General features: G+C 42.2%; 1 protein-coding gene across 2 annotated transcripts; it reads left to right on the top strand.

The window, feature by feature from the left end:
* Positions 1-218: 218 nt before the first annotated feature.
* On the top strand, positions 219-19,135 carry si:dkey-16j16.4 (uncharacterized). 2 transcript variants are annotated; one of them, XM_051396160.1, is made up of 5 exons: positions 219-838; positions 9,459-9,540; positions 9,723-10,237; positions 14,170-14,227; positions 17,829-19,135. In XM_051396160.1, exons 1-5 carry the CDS (start codon positions 770-772, stop codon positions 18,074-18,076), a joined length of 972 nt encoding a protein of 323 aa, XP_051252120.1. In that variant the 5' UTR covers positions 219-769; the 3' UTR covers positions 18,077-19,135. The 2 variants fall into 2 exon arrangements, with proteins under 2 accessions (XP_051252120.1, XP_051252121.1); XM_051396161.1 differs by having other exon boundaries at positions 223-838; positions 14,170-14,223.
* The last annotated feature ends 906 nt before the right edge of the window (positions 19,136-20,041 follow it).

A 20,041-nucleotide genomic window follows, 5' to 3' on the forward strand; every position in this document is an offset into this window, starting at 1 on the left:
TAATGGCTGCCAATTAACTTGATCAAAAGCAGGGGCAGCTTTATCAAATCACACGTAAGACATGTTTTTTTTTTTTTTATGGCATATAAGTTATTATCCTGATGAAAAGAGGAAGTAAACACACAAGATAATGTGGCTTTAACTCTCAGCCCTCCTCCTCCAGCGAAAAATATGACATCACACCGCAGCGCAGCCAATCAGCGGGCAGCGAGCTCGAGCTGGAGGAGCCCTCAGTGTGCTCGTGCAGCTGGTGTGCATTTGGTTGTGTGTATGTGTGTGAGTGTGCGTGTGTGCGTGTCTGCATGCGAACAAGTTGCTATTATTTTTAATTTTTCCCAAACATCTTTGAATCAAGCTCTTGAAGTTAGCCGGCGCTGCGGCGAGTGAGCCACCCGAAGAAACAGAAAGTCTTTCCCCCAACAACGGAGACTCCAATGAACTCGAAAATAACAAGTTTGCTACGTTACAGCCTCTGAAAACAAGCCTCATCTAACGTTACGCAGTTGAACGTTTGTCGGTGAATCATTCTTTAGACACAAGCTAACTTGAAGCTACAGGGTACAGCTGCTCGCGCTGTTGTTTTTTTTTTTTTTGTTGTTTTTTTTTTTTTTTTAAGTGGCTGGCAGTTTGCAGCTCGCGTGCCTTCTTTTAAATGCGTAAAGTCGCTAATGTTTGCTAATGAAGTTGCGGTGAACGTCACATCAGAGACTGTAATAAACTCGTAATTGTAGTGGGGGGGGGGATAAGCCATAAAGTACTCCGGAAAAAAATGCTAAAGACGCTGACGAAGAAGCTAAGAAGACATTCCCTCAATGAGATTCATCCTTTCCACCTGAAGGTAAGTTTGACTCCCTTACTATTAGAATACTGTTATACATTGAATTATATATTTTTTTTTTAAAGGCACAGGCTGTAGTTGTCAGGACGTGCTGCACTAAAATACCTAGTACAGAAGAAGAAATGGTTGTTTGTGAACAGCGTGGCTTTACTTTTGTCTTGTGACTTGTTCATTTGTAGGCCAGTTGACTGCGCAGCTTTTACACCATGGGCTCACTGCCTGTAACCTTGCTTGGACAGGGTTATAGTGAGTTCATTAACTCACCCTTTCTCTTTCTCTTTCACACACACAGTCACACACCGTGACACACACCGTGACACAGGCAACATAACTGTACAGCTTCTCTGTGCAGATTGCCTGCCAGCCTGTGTGTTCTGATATAAGCCCGTGTTGTTGTTATTTGGAGGTATTTTCTGCTCCCAAGCACCTCAACCCATTCATTAGCATGTTAGAAGGAATTTACTCTGTCCTGGCTTACAGGACCGAGCCAGATGTTTACAAGAAGGAACCGGAGATCCACACTGCTTCACAAACACATCAGCAAACATGTGGCATGTCAACAAACTCTCCCACTCACAGATGGGACTCTGGCTGACTCATAAACTGTATAGTTCAGCTGTTTGTCATCTGAGAAAGTAAATCGAGACAGTAATGAGTCCACAGTTATTGTGCTGAGGTCTCTTGTGTGTAAGAGAGGATTATCTGTTGGAGGGTGTGAAACTAGTCCTGGTTCTTCATCTGCAAGGAGAGAGAGGCTGTAGTTTCTAGGTGGACATTGGTGTGTGTGTGGGCAATGGAATTCATGTAGATTAAAAAACAAACATTTCAGTAAAAGCCTTATTGTTGTGAGCTATTATTGTCCCGGCATCTACATCTTCCCCTCTAATTTTCCTCAACAGAATCCCCAACAGTGCTCCTCAGTTGTTACTGCCTGCTTGCTTTACATAATGCCTCTTTTTTGGTGAGCAGAGGGGTGAATTGTATCCTGCATGGGTCACTAAACTTACTCCATCCACATCAATATTGTGCGTCAACCAACTGTATAGTCGCATGGCAGCCATTTTGTGCCAAAAGTGGCCCTGTTCAAAGGCCTGGCTAAGGGGTACGGGGGGGGGGGGGGAGTGTGCCATCCCTGTTGTCTGCTTTTGTTTGTTTATTGCCCTGCTCAGTGGTACGGTTCTTCCTGCTAGAAGTGGTTAGTGTGATGGAAAAAGTGAATCATGAGCAGTGACTAGCTGCATCCAAAATAATTTTTTTGGCTCCTGTGCCAGTGGCAGATGAACGAGAAAATTTACTAGCCAAAAATATTTTCTACCAGCCCTAAAACAGCATCATGCATTATTTGACTTTTGAGCTTCATAGTTTAGTCAGAATCTCGGGGGTTCCTGCGTTTTTTATGGCAAAACATAGACAGACATTGTAAAGAAAGTGCTTACTAGGAGTAAGCTGCTTTGATTTGATTTGTGGATGTCTCGATAGGTACAGTGAACACTGAGGGTCTCATTTGTCCCCGCAAACACATAAAAAAACCACTTTCAACACAATCATTTAGCCACTAAACCCAGAATGTACCCACATTCGGCACTTGCTGGGTGACAATTTTGGACCTTGGAGACTAGGCCTGCTGCTGATGCACATGAGTTTTTCAAGCTAAGTCTGGGATCTCTTGTATCTGAAAATGATACTGAGGCTATTTACAAGGAATGCCCACTGGGAACAACACTGATTGGTAAATCAAAATATGAAGGACTAAAATTTGACTGGTAAGTGACTTTTTTTGTTGCCACTTGACTTTCTTTGTAAGTAGTCACTGTGCCAGTTCTAAAGCTAGTAAGAAACCTGGTTTGGGAGGCTTCAGATATGCAGTATAATGGATTGGAAAAGAGTCAGCCAGCACCAGCCAGCGATTCACCTTAAAATGAAGAGAACTTAAAGGATCATTCCAGTGTATTACAACTTGGGTCTTGTTTTCATAGCTGTGCGCCATTATTCCTCTCTGTAACAGTAACATTGTACTCCCAAGTTAATTACTGAGATCTGGGAACAGGGCAACATCGCGAAATATTCAGGAAGTCTGTAAACTGTGATGGATGTTTTATGGGCAGTTTGGGTAATACATTTGGCTAGCCTGTGGGTTTGTTTAAAACCTGTCTGATCGTCTGACTGCTCGTGCTTCTTGCCGCACCTGATTCTTAGCAATGCCGTCGCATTCCCAGATCTCTGCGGTTCCTCTGAGTACAAAGTTATTATTACTGATAGGATTGATGTCCAAAACTACCATTAAAGTGGAACTGCCCTTTAAAGGGGTACTCCAGAGATTTAGCAGAGCACTTCTACAAAGCTGGGTTGCAGGAATGGTTTAAACTGATGGAGCAGAGATATCAAAAGTCCCCAAAATGGGTGGAGCTCCAAAAATGCTGGATTCCACATTTCCCACAATGCAACTCAACAGCAGCTTTTGTTGGACCCTCCCTTCATTATAAATGCCCATGTCTTTCAAACGCCACGCTGCCAGCTTTTAATACAGGCTTTTTGTCATGTATCTGTGCTATATGTAGCATTGTTTTTTATTATTTTCTCAGAAACTATCCACAAAATGAATTCTGCAAGTATGAATGAACACATCTTCATGTGCTTTATCTGGTTAAAAGAATTAGTCAGATGTGGAGGTGCTTTTCTACAAACCACAGCAGTGTCTGCTCTCAGGAAACATTCTGTCATTGAGGTGAACGTGATGAATTCCTGTGTGAACTCTGTCTTCATTATGACAGCCATTATTTTGAATAAAGATGAATGTAGCAGAATTCTGATTCTAATTTTGTTGGATTTATTTTTTGAGGATTTGTTGCAGCATAATCATTTTCTTCCTGTCACATAGGGGTGGGCGATATGGCCCCAAAATAATATCACGATATTTCAAGGTATTTCTACAATACTTGACGATATGAGAAAACTCCCAATAGCCGTTGACCTCTCCTCATTGGATTTCTGGCTATCCTCGTACTCAGCAAGTTGCTTCTGCTTGATGTAGTGATATATGTTTGTTGTATAGTTCCCTTTTGTTGTTACAACATACTTTCACTTCTTACATATTATCGTGGTTTGTTGTACTGTTGTAAACCACGTCCACACTACTGAAGTGCTAACTCATCCACCACAAAGCAATTTTACTTTTGCTTTCAGTGTAACGGTATGACGTCATTACCTCAACAATTTTCAATATTGTCATTATCTTGATATGAATTATTAATTAAATAAATTAATTAATTAAAAATATAGAGATATGTAAATGATACGATGAGGCTTTTGTCACAAATATGTCCCCCTGGGGATCAATAAAGGCTTATTTTTTCCACAAGTTACTCCGCTACAATTGGAGTTTGGAGTCTCTTGCAGTTCTCACTGGAGCGAGGGTTGAATGGCTAAATGTCTCCTAGGCCCTGTTACGGTACCCATCCCAGGAGCTTACACTAATCAAGACTACTTACACTACACTATGGTGAAGATCCACTGGAGTGTGAGAGAAGGAGAGTCAACCATCTCTGACCCAGTGTTGTGTGTTTTCACAAGAGAGGGAACGGAGTGTGACAGTGGCCATGTCATAGTGTGGATGGACAGAGCAAAGCTGATATGTGTGTGAACTGGGTGGTGTGTGTGTGTGTGTGTGTGTACGCTGTGACATTGCCATTGATCCAGCTTAGCAAGCTGCTCAGCGATGCAAGGGACTGACAAGGATTTCATTCAACTGTTCTTGACACACAAACACACAACTCTTTGTTCGTCTTTGCATGTGTGCACAAAAGCATTTTTTTATGCTTTATTTGCGCAGTCTCACTTTCACCTTGTTTGTGTGTCGATGATATCAAGTAGTCTGCAGTTATTGGTGTAAGACTGTAATATAGATTCAATTTGACTTTGCAGTCTATAAATTATGATCCTGTGCATTTTCTTCAGAATAGACCATTTCTTTCCAACATGAATGTGCAATGTGTCACAGTTCATCATTGTAGATTGGATTAGTGTACCAATTTTAAAGATGATATACATTAATATAATATAATATAATATACTGTACTGTTCTGGGGTCAGATTTCAGATGTCTAAATGGAGTTCTTCAGTCCTGCAAACCCGGAACAATTGGGCAATTGTGGACAGTTCACAAGTGTGAGAAAAAGCTGGAAAGAGGCTGCAGGCTGGTTTGGTGCAGTTTTCTCAGGTGCACTGCAGGCCCTTGTTGCTCCCATGGCTGTTCAGTAGTCCAAATCCTCACCTCAAACATCATTTGAATATTTGTCATGCAAAGCAGCTGTGGAACCAAATTTAGTAGATGGACAAGATGATAAAAAAAAACAGTGATTGAGCTGAAGATAATATTTGAATGATGTAGTCGCAGAAGTTTTTATTTATTTTTAAAGCTAGTGCAGAGATATTTCTTGTGCACCAATGTGGAAGCAGCACTGGAGGGTCATTTGGCTTCTTAAATGTCACTATCACATTCGTTTCTTTCAGCTTGACACGTCTCGTCTACCACAGTTTGTTTTCACTGTGAATGCGATGCTAATGTCTAATGAGCGTCTGGGGAAGTGTGTGACACCGGATTGTGTTGGTGCGCTTCATGTATACATTGTTTGCCTTCTCCTTTGCATGTAGTTCCTTATCTTGTAGCATAAAATGTGTTGCTTGTATGCACCTCAACGGTCTTCATCGCTCACACACAGGGTGTGTTGCATTGAGTTGTGCCTTTGCAGAAATACTGTTTTGTCTTGTGAGGTGCCAGCTTACAACACTGAATGTTCTGGAGAAAAAAAACTTGTGCAAAGGCAGTATCAGTGTGTAGCTGCAGGGATTATAGTTTGAGGCAGGCTATCCAGGTTGCAGTGGTGCAATCTAGGCTTAACCACAGAGTTTCTACAGGAGCTGGGAAAAAGACTGAATTAACTGGAAGGGACATGAAACGTAACAAGAATACATGTTTGTCCTATAGTTATTTAAAGACATTGTCATCAAACACACTCAGCTGCTAAACTTGTGTGTAAAGGATAAACTGCAGATTACAAGTGTTTCAGTGTAGCTGCTGGCTCTAGATTGAATTTATTTTTCCATAATGGTATATCTATGTGTATTTTAAGGCGAAGTTGCAGGAAAACATCCACTTAAGGCCATGTTTTAGAGCTGGAATGATGGTGAAACCCTGTTATTGCTTTTCTTTTGGGAAAGCCCTGCCAACCTGTCTAACCATAAACTCAACGTCAGTTAGGCTGGTATTTGTTGTAGCTAGCTGTGCCAAAGCAATAACCATATCAGATGTGGTTTACTGAAAAAACATGGTTTTCCTCTCTCGCACACACACACACACACACACACACACACACACACACACACACACACACACACACTGCATAAAATACACACAATTCCTTACATGATTTTAGATATCAAGTTTCCACTGTCTAGAAAACCCATGCATGACTGAGAGTCTAAAGCAGAACTGGGAATGAAACTTATTCAAATACTTACATACTTTCTTACTTACTTACGTACATGCACTCAGTCTTTGTTTCAGACTCCCAGATGAGACTTGCATGGGTGAAGTTTTTATGGTCTGTTGAAATGAACCTGCTTTGTATAGTAATTTCTAAGATGGCATGCTAGCCATTCAAGTGGTGGTTAGTGTTACAGTGCTAACGGTGTGTATGTGTGAAGTAAGGAAGTCGCTGGAAGTAGAAGGCCTTTGTGTCAGCCACTAAAACACACAAACGTTGTGTCATCATGGTTCGACACACTGTGCATACAGTCTCACGCACAGTTATTACAGCAAATGGTGACAGAGCCTGGAACACATTAACAAGTCTTGTATTTCATTGTTAGATAATCAGTCCTGCGAGTGAGCTACACATGTGCTACATTTCTGTTCTCTGATCATCAACAACGACCTCTGAGGCGGTCCCCGAGGGGAAGGAAAGGCCAAATCGTGCTTGTCAGCTTGTATTTGCCTCTAGTTGTACAGACAATGATTGCTCTGTGGAGGAACTTCAGACTCTGAGGTCAAAAGACACAAAGGAATTGCTGCTAACTCTCTAGCTTTAAAGGGTGAAATATCTAGGAAGAAATTAGAGACAGACCATATGGGACTTTTCAGACAAAGACTTTTTACAGGGCGGCTGATTATAGTGAATCTTTCTATGTTTGTGCAGCAATATGACTATGAAAAGGTAGTCAGAAGGCTGCTTTCTTAAACAAATAACACAAAGTTAAACCTGCTACAAGGGTTTTTAACTGGTTATGAAGCAGTCTAAATGCATTATTTGATGCCTCTATATGACCTACATAAACACAAGACCATCTGGCTATTTCAGCGTAGTTATTCCAATGCCTGACAGCGGGCTGAATTCGGTCAGATTCCCTGTGAAATCAATAAAACGTGGCGATGGAAACACTACTGCTTTTGTCCACTGGGGCCGCCAAACTCAATACAAAATGACAGTTCCTCGTTGCTGCTTTAAATATTCTTTAACATTAAGGAATTTAACATATACATTGTCAACCAATCGTAGTTGGCATTTGCTGAGAGCTGCTTCTTAAACTTTTACTCTGTTCCCAATTTCTTAGTGCATTATATTCCGGAAAACAGTTTTCATATCGGTGCATATTGGATAACGTACACTGATGCTGATACAACACCGATATGTCTGCGATAGGTCAATATCGAGCAACCATTATATCAGTCAAGCTCTAGAAAATGATCAGTCATCCTGATGATCCCACTGAGTGTCAGCACAGATATAAATGTCTCAGACTAAACTCATGTCTCTTCTGGGTACAATTAAAACATTAAGTTTATGAACCAGCAGCATCACTTCATTCTCAGTATCCTGCAGCAGTAACTTTTAATAGGATTTCAGCGGTTTCGTGGATGCTGCCCAACAATAATTCACCGGAGTGTACGGTGTAGCTGAATCCCTGAGCCAGTCACTTGCCAAAATACATTTCCTTCCCACAGTTATTCCTCAGAGTCATTTTCCTATGGAGTTCATGAAGTTGTGCTGTTTAACTTGAGACTCTTCCAGAGCCAAGTTTTTTTTTTTGTGTTGTACACTGGCTGCAGGCCTGTTCATTGAGAATCTGTCCCACAGCTTGTGTACAATTGAAAAGTAAGAAGGCTGTTCTCAGGCCTTATTCAAATATCTTTAACAACTGTGTCGGTACTGTGATCTTACCATGAAAAATCAGGCTACATGCATATCCTTTACTGTGCTATTTATTGGAATACCTTAACATGTAGTATTCAGTGCTATGCTGGACCACAGGACTGTTTCCAGTGTTTTGTTTAGTCTTTTTTGGTATATTTATTCTGATGTGAGAAGTCGTGCCAAAGTCTGCCATTTTTTCTGTAGATAGAAATCAGGAGACCTACATACTATCCTGAATATCTACATTAAACTACATGTATGGCATCCTGTGAAAATATGCATTCACTTTGTAGTTACTTTAGGAAACTATGAATTTCTGTTGATATGAAATGTTATTACATTTTTGATACACAGCAATTTCACATTTTGATGCTTACAATTTGAGACAAAAGTGAGATACAGCTATGTGATGTAGCCTTTTGATTAGTATTTAACCAGAATGTACAGTGAACAGGCTGTGAAATTATACATTGGAGTTCACACTTAACATGAACTGAATACTGTCTGCCCTTATTGGGCTCAGAGGCCCTGGCTCCTTTCTCCCTTTTCCCTCTTATTGAAGAGCTTCAGAAAGAAGAGGTGTGTGTGTGTGTGTGTGTGTGTGTGTGTGTGTGTGTGTGTGTGTGTGTGTGTGTGTGTGTGTGTGTGTGTGTGTGTGTGTGTGTATTAGTTAGAGAGTAGAAGGGAGGACACTGTATGTTTGTGTGGATGTATGTGTGTAAGCACACACACAGACACACACACACACACACACACACACACACACACACACACACACACACACACTCGCACAAGCACAGATGGCAGCTGCTCAGCGAGGCCTCGGAGTGGTAATTACTGAGTGTGAGGCGCATTACTTAACTCTTAGCGTTGCAGTCTGCAGGGTATCTGTATTGTTGCTACTGGTGTACACGAGGAATTGATTTTAAAGAGACAGGCGGTTCGGCTGTGGGAAAAGAAAGTAGCCTGAACTCAATGTAGACAGAGCCGCGACCCAACTAGTCCTGTCTTCTAGGACTTTAAGCATCTATACTGTATGTACTGTTGTGCAACTGTAGAAATTACCACGCCACAATTGGTTTTAGAAAAATTCAGACAATGTTTCCATTAGAAGCCCATTATAAGTTATGTCTGTGTTGCTGGTTAGTGGTCTGTTTTTGTGGCCAACTAAGAGAATTGTAAAATAATACAGAGTTCTGGAATAAGGAATTGTTTGACCCTGTTCTGGATTAAATAATTTAAATGGTTAAACGTTTGCTTTTTGATTATTTAGAAAAAAAACATCATTCATAATGTATCCTAGGCCAAATAAAATGTTTTAAGTTATATTTGTGGAATTTTCTTTACCAAATGTTCACCAATGTAAGGGTTAATATTTTGTTACCATATGGCATGTTTGGCCTACAGTACAAGTTCAATCCTTTCCCCAGATTTCTTACCATGGCGGTGGAGAGGGAGGGGAGAGTGATGACTCAGAGGGGGAGAACCAGGAGCTTGCACAGATTGACAGAGGTAAGTGCCCTCTGCTAACTAAATTATTTTTGTTGTAACTAGATGATGAAGAGCTTCCCCATCACTTACTTATTCTCACACATTATTGTTAGATGTTAAACAGAGAATATGCTGGTAAATAAGAGTGTTTGCATTCTTTTGCAACTCCTGTTGCTTGATTTCTTGTTTATCGACTCCTGTAGAGAGGCGGAGAAATTGTGCACTCACCCCCTTGGCCACCAGCCAGCAGCACAACCAGGGTCCCCTCTCTCCAGCCCGGTTACGCCGCCTCCGCCTCCTTTTAGACGCCAATCTGGATCGGCACTCCTCAGAGGAAGAGCTAGAGCGTATCAGCTGCGGTGACAACAGGAAGTGGATGTCTGCACTTCCCCAACGCCACGGCGATCACCACAGCAGCGCCTCCAGTGACGAGGAGGTGCGGGACCTCTGTGGCTGCGGGTCACCGGCTGCCTCCGCCAGACCGCTGGTGGAGCCGGGCGCTTGCTTGGCTGCCTCCCCCAGCCCTGTACTCTTCAGCTCCAGTCCACCACGTAGCCTCAAGCCACCCCCGATGCGCTTTCAGCTGCAGGTGGTGCAGCCAGTGGCACGGCCCATCATTCTGACCCACTTTGACCAGTCAGCACCTTACAGAAAGTATCGGCACAGCTTTGGCGGGGAGCCAGGGAGGCCCAGTCTGGACCTGGAGAAAATGCAACAGGTTAGTAGACCAAGCTACAGTTAAACACCTCGTCACTTTTGTCTTCCTAGCTCTGCCCAAAATATCAGCTTTGCAAGACGTCTCGCAATATAACAGGCAGATTTCCACAACCTTTGCTGAACACATTATGACCCCCACTATTGTGAAGGGCCTTTTTATAATTGACATATTATTACATAATATTATTAACATATTATTAACTTAATAGTATGGAGGAAGAAATATTCAGATGCTTTACTTAAGTAAAAGTTGCAATACCTCACTGTAAAAAGACTCCCTTACAAGTAAAAATCCTACATAAAATATAAATTGCCTATTTTTTATCAATATACACTTAAAGAATCAAAACTATGTACTCAGTGCAGAACGTGAGGGTGTAGCTGGTGGAGGTGGAGCTAATTTGAACTACCTTAAATGCTGTTGGTTAGTTTAATCTGGAGCAATGCATCATATTTTATATTCTCATATGTTTTGTAACAATAGTTGTTAAATAAACATAGTAGAGAAATAAGTACAATGTTTCTGTCTGAGCTGTAGTGGAGTAGAAGTGTGAAGTAGCATACAATGAAATGAAGTACTGAAGTAAAGTTACCTTCCACCACTGCAAAATGACCACACAGTTAAGTTGTCAGGGCAATTAGTAACTGATTAATAATTATTACACTGTCTGACTGTGTATGTCTCACCTACTCTCAGTATGGTGATTAGCTTGGAATACACCTTAATTCTGGAAAACATATTATATTATAGGATATAAAATGAAGTTAGATTGCTCATAATGCACGTTCTTCTGCTACACCCGGTGGTATGGTGATGCTTTCCTCCTTTCAAATACTTGAAAGGCCTCACAGGAAGCCTTTCCATGTCTAAAACCCATTTCACCATGAGCTGAAGTGTATCTTTTAGCAATATAAATACAATTATTACACTTGATTCAATACTGAACTTGCCACTGTAACAATATTTGTATTCCATTGAAATATATTAAAAGCACCAAACAACAGATGAGCCTTACACTACCCCCCTGAACAACTCAAACAGTTATGTTGGGCTGAGGATTTGGTCCAAAAATACAATGATGTCCCTGCAGTCTCATCGGCTACCCTGCGCCGCGTGCGCGCTCACACACACACACACACACACACACACACACACACACACACACACACACACACACACACACACACAAACACGGCCACACAAATGCGCACGCTCGCACAAGCAAACAAAGTCTTCCCTTTCCATAGCCGGACGCTCGCCACCACGGTGGTCTGGCTGGAGAGGGATGAAGGAGAGGGAGGCACGGACGGCAGATGTCCGCCCTCGTTTCTCACAAAGGCTGGCAAGCGAGGGGAAACGATGGAGGGGTGGAGGCAGAAGGAGAGGATTAAATAAACAACAGAAAAACGACAGCCACTAATGAGTCATGGAGAAGCTGGTCCACTAATCATTAAAATCCAATAGACTTGTTGGCCCACACCGTGGATGGGAAAGGGTGTGTGTGAGTGTGTGTGTGTTTGCAGAGAGAGAAACTGCAGGTTTCAGGGGTCCATATGTCCATGGGGTTTTTAGAGGGAAAGAACAGATGATGAGAGACAGCGGGCAGCAATGACAGGGGTGAAGAGAAAAAAAGAGTGTGTGTGTGTGTGTGTGTAGCTGGGGTACGTGTCTATCATCCTGTCTGTCTTTTTGTGTCTGCGTGTGTACATCTTCCTGTCCTGTGAGTTTGTTGCTGTATCAGTGTGTGTCTGTTGCCACAGTGTGAGTGTGTCAGTATGTGTGAGAGTGTGCGTGCACACTCAGTCAAGTGGAATGGGAGGTGCTGCAGGGAATACAATAGGGGGCCTATGAAGGTAGCTAGCAGACACAGCTCCAGTCTCCCATTAACCCTTTAACTGGACAACTCAACCCCTACACCGTCACCGTGTCATTTCTTTCACACAGGCTTCTTCTAAAGTTTAAACCTAAGAAAGAAAGATGACTGGTTCTTTAAAAAAAAACAAACAAAAAAAAGATTTAAAGGTGTCAAAAGCAGTGGAATTCTGTGTTACATGTGTGGAAGGTAGAGAAGAAGATTGCCAAACATTTTCCATGCTCCTAAAAAAATTCATTTTAGACCACAGACTCCCATTAGTTAAATTATTTCCTATTGGAACCTTGTGTGAGAAGTATTCTGTTACATATGAACTGCTGAACAGAACTGATGGAAACAGTGAAAAGGGGGAGTAAAACCTGTGATCGAGTAGTATATTGTTACTCAATGTCTCCATGTGCTAACTAACAATGAGAGAAATACGTCTCAGATTAAACTATTCCATATTTCTGTGGGAGAATGTTTAAACAATGCCAAAGTCAAAAGGTCAAAAACTCATCTTCATCTGTAGTCTGTAGGGTGGAGGCCACTAGTGATGTGTGTCTCTTGGCTCAGTGACTACACACCTGATTAGCCCAAAATACCGTTTTCAAACTAAACTCTGAAGCCTAAAACCAAACTCTTATTGTACCATAAAAGAACAAGAGTTTGTGGCAGATGTTGGTAATTTCAGAAATAAGTCGGACCTCTGCACACAAATAATGCAACTGATTTAAAAAATACACACTGGTTGCTCAAAGGGCCGTAGCAGTATTTTTCCATGCTACATGCCATTGGGTTCTATTCATTTCATTATCGTATGAAAATCAACTGTCTTGTGATGAGTAATCATATTTTATTTTTGGCACTTCATGTTTTTAAAATAAGAATACAGTTGTGTAGTGTGGCATTTGGAAGTGAACTGAAAAGAAAACTACTGGTGTGTCGAGGTCTCAGTAATAAGTTTCAACATCTGAGAAAACATTAAGACCCAAACAGGTTGAACACCAGTCTTTGAAACTGCAGAACAAATGATACGTCATACATCCAACTGTCACACACACACTCACAGAATATTTTAAATCCTCCATCCTAAAACAGTCATACACAACTTACTCTTTGTATTTTTCATCAATAACAAAACAGTTAGCTAGTTGGCAAGTCACGACCTGTTGGACGTGTGAGTGTGTGTCTGTGTGGTTTAAGAGGAGGGTGGTGGTGGATGTGTGGGATGGAAAGAGAGGACAGAATTGTGTATCATTTTGATCTAGTGTAGGCTCATTGAAGGTTTGCAGTAGAGTTTTTGCTCCTTTTGTGTGATAACATTTTTGCTGATTGAACAAAAACAATTAAGAACATATCTTTTGTTAACTTTTTCATTCAAGCATCTCGCACCAACGTAGACTGTAGTATCATTGATAAAAAAATAGATAAGGGCTGGCAGGAGGTGAGCACGAGGGCAAGTGCACACCAGCTCTCTCCCACATCACGACAGCAGGAGTCTTGTTTCCATTCTTTCCTGTGCTGCCTTCCCCCTTAGAAGCTACCTCCCCGACTCCAGACAATTCCATGATTGTGTGGTCCCTCCACCCCCACTGTTTTTTTTTTTTTTTTTGAGAATAGTGGAGCTGCGTGGACATGGAGGGGAGTGGGAGACAGGATATTGCATAAGCTTCATTGACCGACTGTTTAGTTTAGTGAGACAGCTGGATTTGCCTCACTTCCTTGATCATCCTGATTCAGTGTGAATCGACTGCCAATACACAGCTCTAGTCACGTCAGATGTTGCTTTTTAAATGTATAGATTATTGTTCAAATCATGGGTCTGAAATGGTCCCATTTTAGGAATATGCTTGATTAGAATATAACATACACATGAACGTAGCATGGCTTTATCCAGACAGTTGCACTACACTTATTTAATTTGTAAAAAAAGCACAAGAAGGCAACTTTTACAGTTTTTGGATTGTCATGGATGTACATAAAAGCTGCTGCAGATGTTGTAAAAAAAAAAGTTTTTTAACCAAAGTTTTTTAACTGTATGCTCAACCGTACCTGTCACTGTTCTTGTCCTCCACAGAAAATGCTGCTGAAAAAGAACTGCGGTGGGAAAACGAGGACCATAAAGATCCGGGTGAGTTCATTTTTATTCAACTTAGTGTCCCACAGTAAATAAACAAAAACCTCTTTTGTTAGGATGAATGCATGGTGTTTTCAAAACCATGTTTATGGCTGCCATGTAGATAAGTTGACTATACAAGTGCTATTAGTTTGAACTCCCGCACGCACGCACACACGCACCCAAAGCCTTTCCTTTTATGTGGACCCATAATAGGCAGTCCAGATCAGGGTGTCCATTACAGCAGTGATAAGGTTGCGAGGTTGCGAGGCCCCCGCGAACAGCCCGGCCTGTCTTGTCGCCAGCACCTTGATGTCCATCCAACTGCATACTGGGACAGCATCTGGCAACAGCGTTTGTTCCCATGCCCTGCTAGCAACAGAGCCATGCCTGAGACGTCTGAAAATCTGATAGCACTGTCAGATTCCTTTTGCAAACAGCACCCAGCCTAAACACTGTTTACTGCAGTCATACTCGGGACAAAGAAACAAGAAGAAACATGCGTTCTTGTCTTTTTGATCTCTTGATCTCATTCAACAACCTTTTAATAGCTCAGCTTTCCACTCGTCCCATTAGTGGTCTCAGACGTGCACATTTCCTCGCCTAAATAGCTTTTTGTAAAGGTATTTTCCCAAGATTGTGATCTTCCTGTAAAGTGATTTTCCAAACACAACCTCCAGTAATCATCCACCAACTCAGCACTGCCACTGTGCATGGGCTGATTTTGTTTGTAGTGAGTAGGGGAAGCATGTTGGACGGTGGACTGGAACAAGCCTGGGCATCTTGGCACGGAGCAGAGTACTCCAGAAGGACGCGCAGTGTGGTGAGAAAAGTGACGTTATTATCGCGTTGAGTGGGATAGTGTCAATGGAACCTTATCACACACTTGTTTATGTACACACACACTTACACCAACTGTAACAGCATCTAGGTTGCTCCAATCCTACAGATAGGTATGTAAAAAAAAAAAAAAAAAAAAAACCCGGAGGATAATCTTTGAGAGTGGTTTAGGAAGAACAAGTGAGCGGCGATGAGCGATGGAGCTGAGGAGGAGGAAGAGGAGGTGGAGTGTTGTGCGGTTCCCTTGTGGTGTATTTCCAGGGATGAAGTCATTTTCCATTTATAGCCGGGCCGGCTGCTATCTGTTTAGCTCCGCTGATACATAGAGATATTGCTCATTATCCTCTGTTCTCGCTGGCGTAGTCGCTAGTGTTGTTGTCCCTGTCAGTGACGTCAGTGGGCACTGGGTACGTTCCAGCTTGTAGATTTTTCTTGAAGTGAGTACACAGTGAGTCTTTGGATTGATGAGCCATTTGGAGGCTTGTGTTGACTCTGTCTACCCTTTGTGCCACTACGTACCGCGATCCACCCCATCTTTCTGTCCTTTCTCTGCTGCTACCTCCCTCTTCCCCTTTTTTATCTTTCAACCCTCGGTTTCCTGGCCAGGGTCCAGAAGAGACACTGGATCTGGATGGGGCCCCGGCTTTGAGACTGGTTTCGAGCATTCATGCATGGGAGTTGTTACGGGAGTGGAGGAGGTTGATGGTGATGGTTGTGTGTGTGTGTTTTAAGGGGGGGTCATGTGGAAGCAGTAGGAAAACCGCTTTGGCCTCCTCTGCTGCTGCTGCTGCTGCTGCTGCTGCTGCTGCTGCTGAGGCCTTCCCCTCTAGGGGTTGGAGGTGAATAGGAGAGTGGGGTGATGAGAGCTTCCCAGGCTGCACCAGGCAAGAGTGGCGTCTGGTTTCAGCCACCGTAAAGAATGGGTTGAGAGGAAGATGAAGATTAATTGAGGTTAGGGAAGTGGTGCAGATATGGAGAGTGGGAGGGAAAATGAGCTGCATACCTCTGTCATTTTTACTAACAACTGTTAATAAGTATCAGCTCATACAGGGGCTCTAGTTCTGGTCCAGTGCCCAGGAGGCCCATGCAGTAACTTCATGTAATACATGTTGAACTGTTTGTTTAGAAGATTGCTTTTGTTGATCAATAATTCACATCAACAGCATTCTTTCATTGATGAAAACTAGACAATAACGTAATAAAAAACTAATTTATGATGACAAAAACAATGACCAAATCTGTTAACACTTTGTCAATGAATAAAAACAAAAATGTTAGGGAGGTTATTTGATCAGCTAACCCGGGCTAGTGTGTTTTCACTAAAGTTGAAATAAAGTACAAACTGAAAGAAACCACAGCTGTCCTTTACTGATTAGAGAAGGGAATAACCCAATCTTAGATCTGAAATTAGTAATAGTTTTCTGCAGGAGTGTATAATGAGGGACATTCTAGAGACATGTTTAAATATTGCATTATACTTTAAAACCATGAACCCAGTTTAGTCCACTAAAATAGATTAGAGACAGAGACTAAATGAAGATTTTCTGTCAGAATGAACCCTGCTGGTGACCCTGTGAAGAAACCTTCCACATGTGCAGCTGGGGGTCTGAATGAATGATCAGCAAACTTTAAACAATCCTAAATCTCTACAAAGAAGAACCTCTATGGAACCAGTTGAGCTGTGGGACAAGTGAGATATTACTGGTGTGTTACTCAGCTGTCCAGCTGCTGATTTTGATGTCTGCACAAACGGAGAGCCTTGTACTTAGTGTGACCCCTCTGGGCCCTAAAAGTCCATCATACTGCAGATGTGACCACACTACAGCCCTGTTGGGATCGCTCACGCGGATAGGGAAGCCATCCTGATGTACGGTTCTCCCCCACAGTTGGACGGACTCGCAGCTACCATATGGAGAACATCTTAACGTCTATCAAGTTTACTGTAACTTGTTCTCGGGCTACAGTGTGTTTTTCCAGCCTTCACTTTTTGCCTGTTTGTATTAACATTGCTAGATAAAACAGCTCTAAGTGGTGTTGGGAATTGTTGCTGTGTAACTGCGGCTCAGTTGTCAGTACTGAATCCCTTAAGATGTTGGCTGAAGTCATAGCAACACCTGTAGCCTGGCATGCACTGTTAATGGGGCCTTACTTCATATGCGCTGATGTCACTGGGTACTTTTCCAGTAGCAGCGGGCTCTTCCTCAGCATCTCAGTGGAAGCACCTCTGTCACTTCACAAGAGCTGTTTGGTAATGGTTGACAATACAGCCATCCATATAAACACACACACACACACACATTGTTCCACAGGATCAGCTCCCAGTTCCAGCCAATCTGTCTCAGGGTCATAATCTTTCTCAGTCCACCTTCTCACAAACTTCACTCCCCCTCAGCAGGCTCTGGAGAAAGTGCTGCCTCACTGCCAAATCCAACAAAGTCATTTCCTGTCGTTTCCTGTAGGGAGGAAAATGACCAGGGCTAATTTTAGACAGAGGGCCTGTAGAGCCACAAGAAGAGAGGTTCTTGCGGGGGGGGGCTCTTTTCGAGTGGAAAAGCATGTATGTCAACCAACCCGCAGTGTGAATGAAGGACAAAAAAAAAAAAAACCAGTGTGAAAATGTTCTAACGAGCACCACTAGTCCGGCTTTCAGTCCCATCAGCCACAGATATACTGTCACTATAGACCGGCACACTGCAGCTGACCAGTGGTTAACCTAAACACACACGTTGTACAGGCCTGTGACTCACCGTGACCACCTGTCTCTCTTTCTGTGTCCTCAGAATCTGACCGGCAGTCGCCCTCCGCCCAGGTACACCTACGACCCCTCCATCTTCGCCTTCCGCTCCTTGAGCACAGTGCCCCCCTGCAGCCCCCTGACCACGTCCGAGGATCCTCCGTGCTCATAAGAAAATTCATCCACTGCAAGATAATCCACCCCCCCATTCATTCCCAGACGGCTGCTTTTTTTTTTTTTTTTGTGGCTTCTGCAGCGAGACCAAGGAGTGACTGTTATGAAACAGAGAGCTAGAAGGACAGTTTGTTTGATGGTGGAACTATTGCACACTCAGGTAATCCCACCCTTTGATCGTCGTTCTCCACATAAAATCAGCAGGAACATTTGGAGAATGAAATGGCCTCGACAACAACAACAACACTTCTAAGGATACTTCAGGTTTTCCTAATTGACAGCTGTCTCTGAAAAAGATCCTGTGATTGGAGGAATCATGAATGGAGAAACAAACTGTGGACCAGAGGTGGTACAAAGGGACAAGGCCAACCGTTTTAAAAGCCTGGATTTAGTTCTGGGTCAGATCAATATTCAAGGGAAAAAATGCATGTAAGACAATCAAATGGTTCCAAGGTTTCTTCCTTTGATGTCATTACTGGATATCTTGTAAGGTTCTTGGTAACTTTATATACTAAACACGGCGAGGTGAGTCATAGGATATCTTGTTATTGTGGAGATGAACATAGACAGTGGTCACATTCGTCTGTCTGAAAAACTACTTCTTTGGATGTGTCATTGGATATACAGGTCATGACGAGCTATAACAAACATGTATGACATGTATGTAGTTGACTAGTTTGACCTTTGATGATGTACGTTTCTTAATGAATTTGTCACTTTTAGTCCAGGTCAGAGTTAAGTACTTGTATCCTCTTTCCTTGCATGAATTGCGCTGTTTTGCAGAAAGAGCGGTATGTGGAAATAAGGAAGTATGAGAATAGTTGCTGCACATTTGGCAAGTGTAATTGGTGCTATGTTAAGCATAGCCTACTTGTAGTGTGCCATTTTTTTTCTCCAATATTGTACCTCAGTACTTTCTAGGTAGAAGAGGACCACTGGTACATCTAAGACATCCCAGTGTTTTCTAAAGATCTCTTAATGCCTTGAAATCACATTCCTGTCGTATTGAATGAAACTTGAGGTAGTTCTCAGCTCCTGAAATGAGCTGATCAATCGATTTAAACACAATGTCACCACTGTAAGTAAGATTTTGCCGAAGTGAATGTAACATTGTGGCAGGTTTTCGTCCATTGTTGCACAAAATGAATCAATAAAAGCCCTGTGGCCTCTTGTTTAGAAGGTGATTTTTATTTGGATCAGTATACTTTATAGATATTGTGACAAAGTAAAGGGAAAACCTTAATGGAACCCATATGGAAGTATTGAAACCGATCTCAGAATGGAAATATTTACGGATTATCAAAGTGAATTTGGGCTGGAATGAAAATAGACCTTTCCTATGTGGAGAAGATTGCTTTCGTAGACAAATAACTTTATCAAAGTATAAAAATGAAATATTCTTTCAACCCACTGTGTAGGATTTAGTGGCATCTAGTGGTGTAGTTGCAGATCAACACTTACAGGAAACCACGGTGGGCGCAAAAAACGTACGCTCTAGAGCCAGTTTGTCTCTTCTGGGCTACTGTAGAAACATGGTGGTTCAACATGGCGGCCCAACATGGTGGCCTTCATGCCGCTGTCTGGATATATAAATGACTCATTCTGTCAATAGACCCTCCTAAATGTTACACACTGGATCTAATTTAACATAAAGGCTACATAGCCAACCAATTCTAGTCTTCAATGCAGAGAGCTTCTTCTTCTCTTACTCTGTGCTGCTTGCCACGGCGCACTCCACTGGATAAACTTTGTAGTGACACTAATGTATTAGTGTATTAAGCATTGTTTTGCATTATATACCGGAAAAACACTTTGCATATCGGTGCATACCGGATGACATACACACCGATACAGACACTGTGCGTCTGTGGTAGGCCGATAATATCAGCCCGGCCCTAAACCTTAATAACTGAGTGGAAAAACATAATGTGACAGAAATGGAATATAATATTTAGGTATGTTTTCATTAGTGTCGCCTGAATATAAGAATTGTTGCTTTCTTGTTACCTTTAGAAAGAGCAGTTTTAATCTATAGAGGGAGCAGTTCCTCTTGTACAACGTCTGCAAGGTTGAACCGCCATGTTT

Source organism: Dicentrarchus labrax, unplaced genomic scaffold, assembly GCF_905237075.1.
Source record: "Dicentrarchus labrax unplaced genomic scaffold, dlabrax2021, whole genome shotgun sequence".
In the NCBI taxonomy this organism is placed as follows: Eukaryota; Metazoa; Chordata; class Actinopteri; family Moronidae; genus Dicentrarchus; species Dicentrarchus labrax.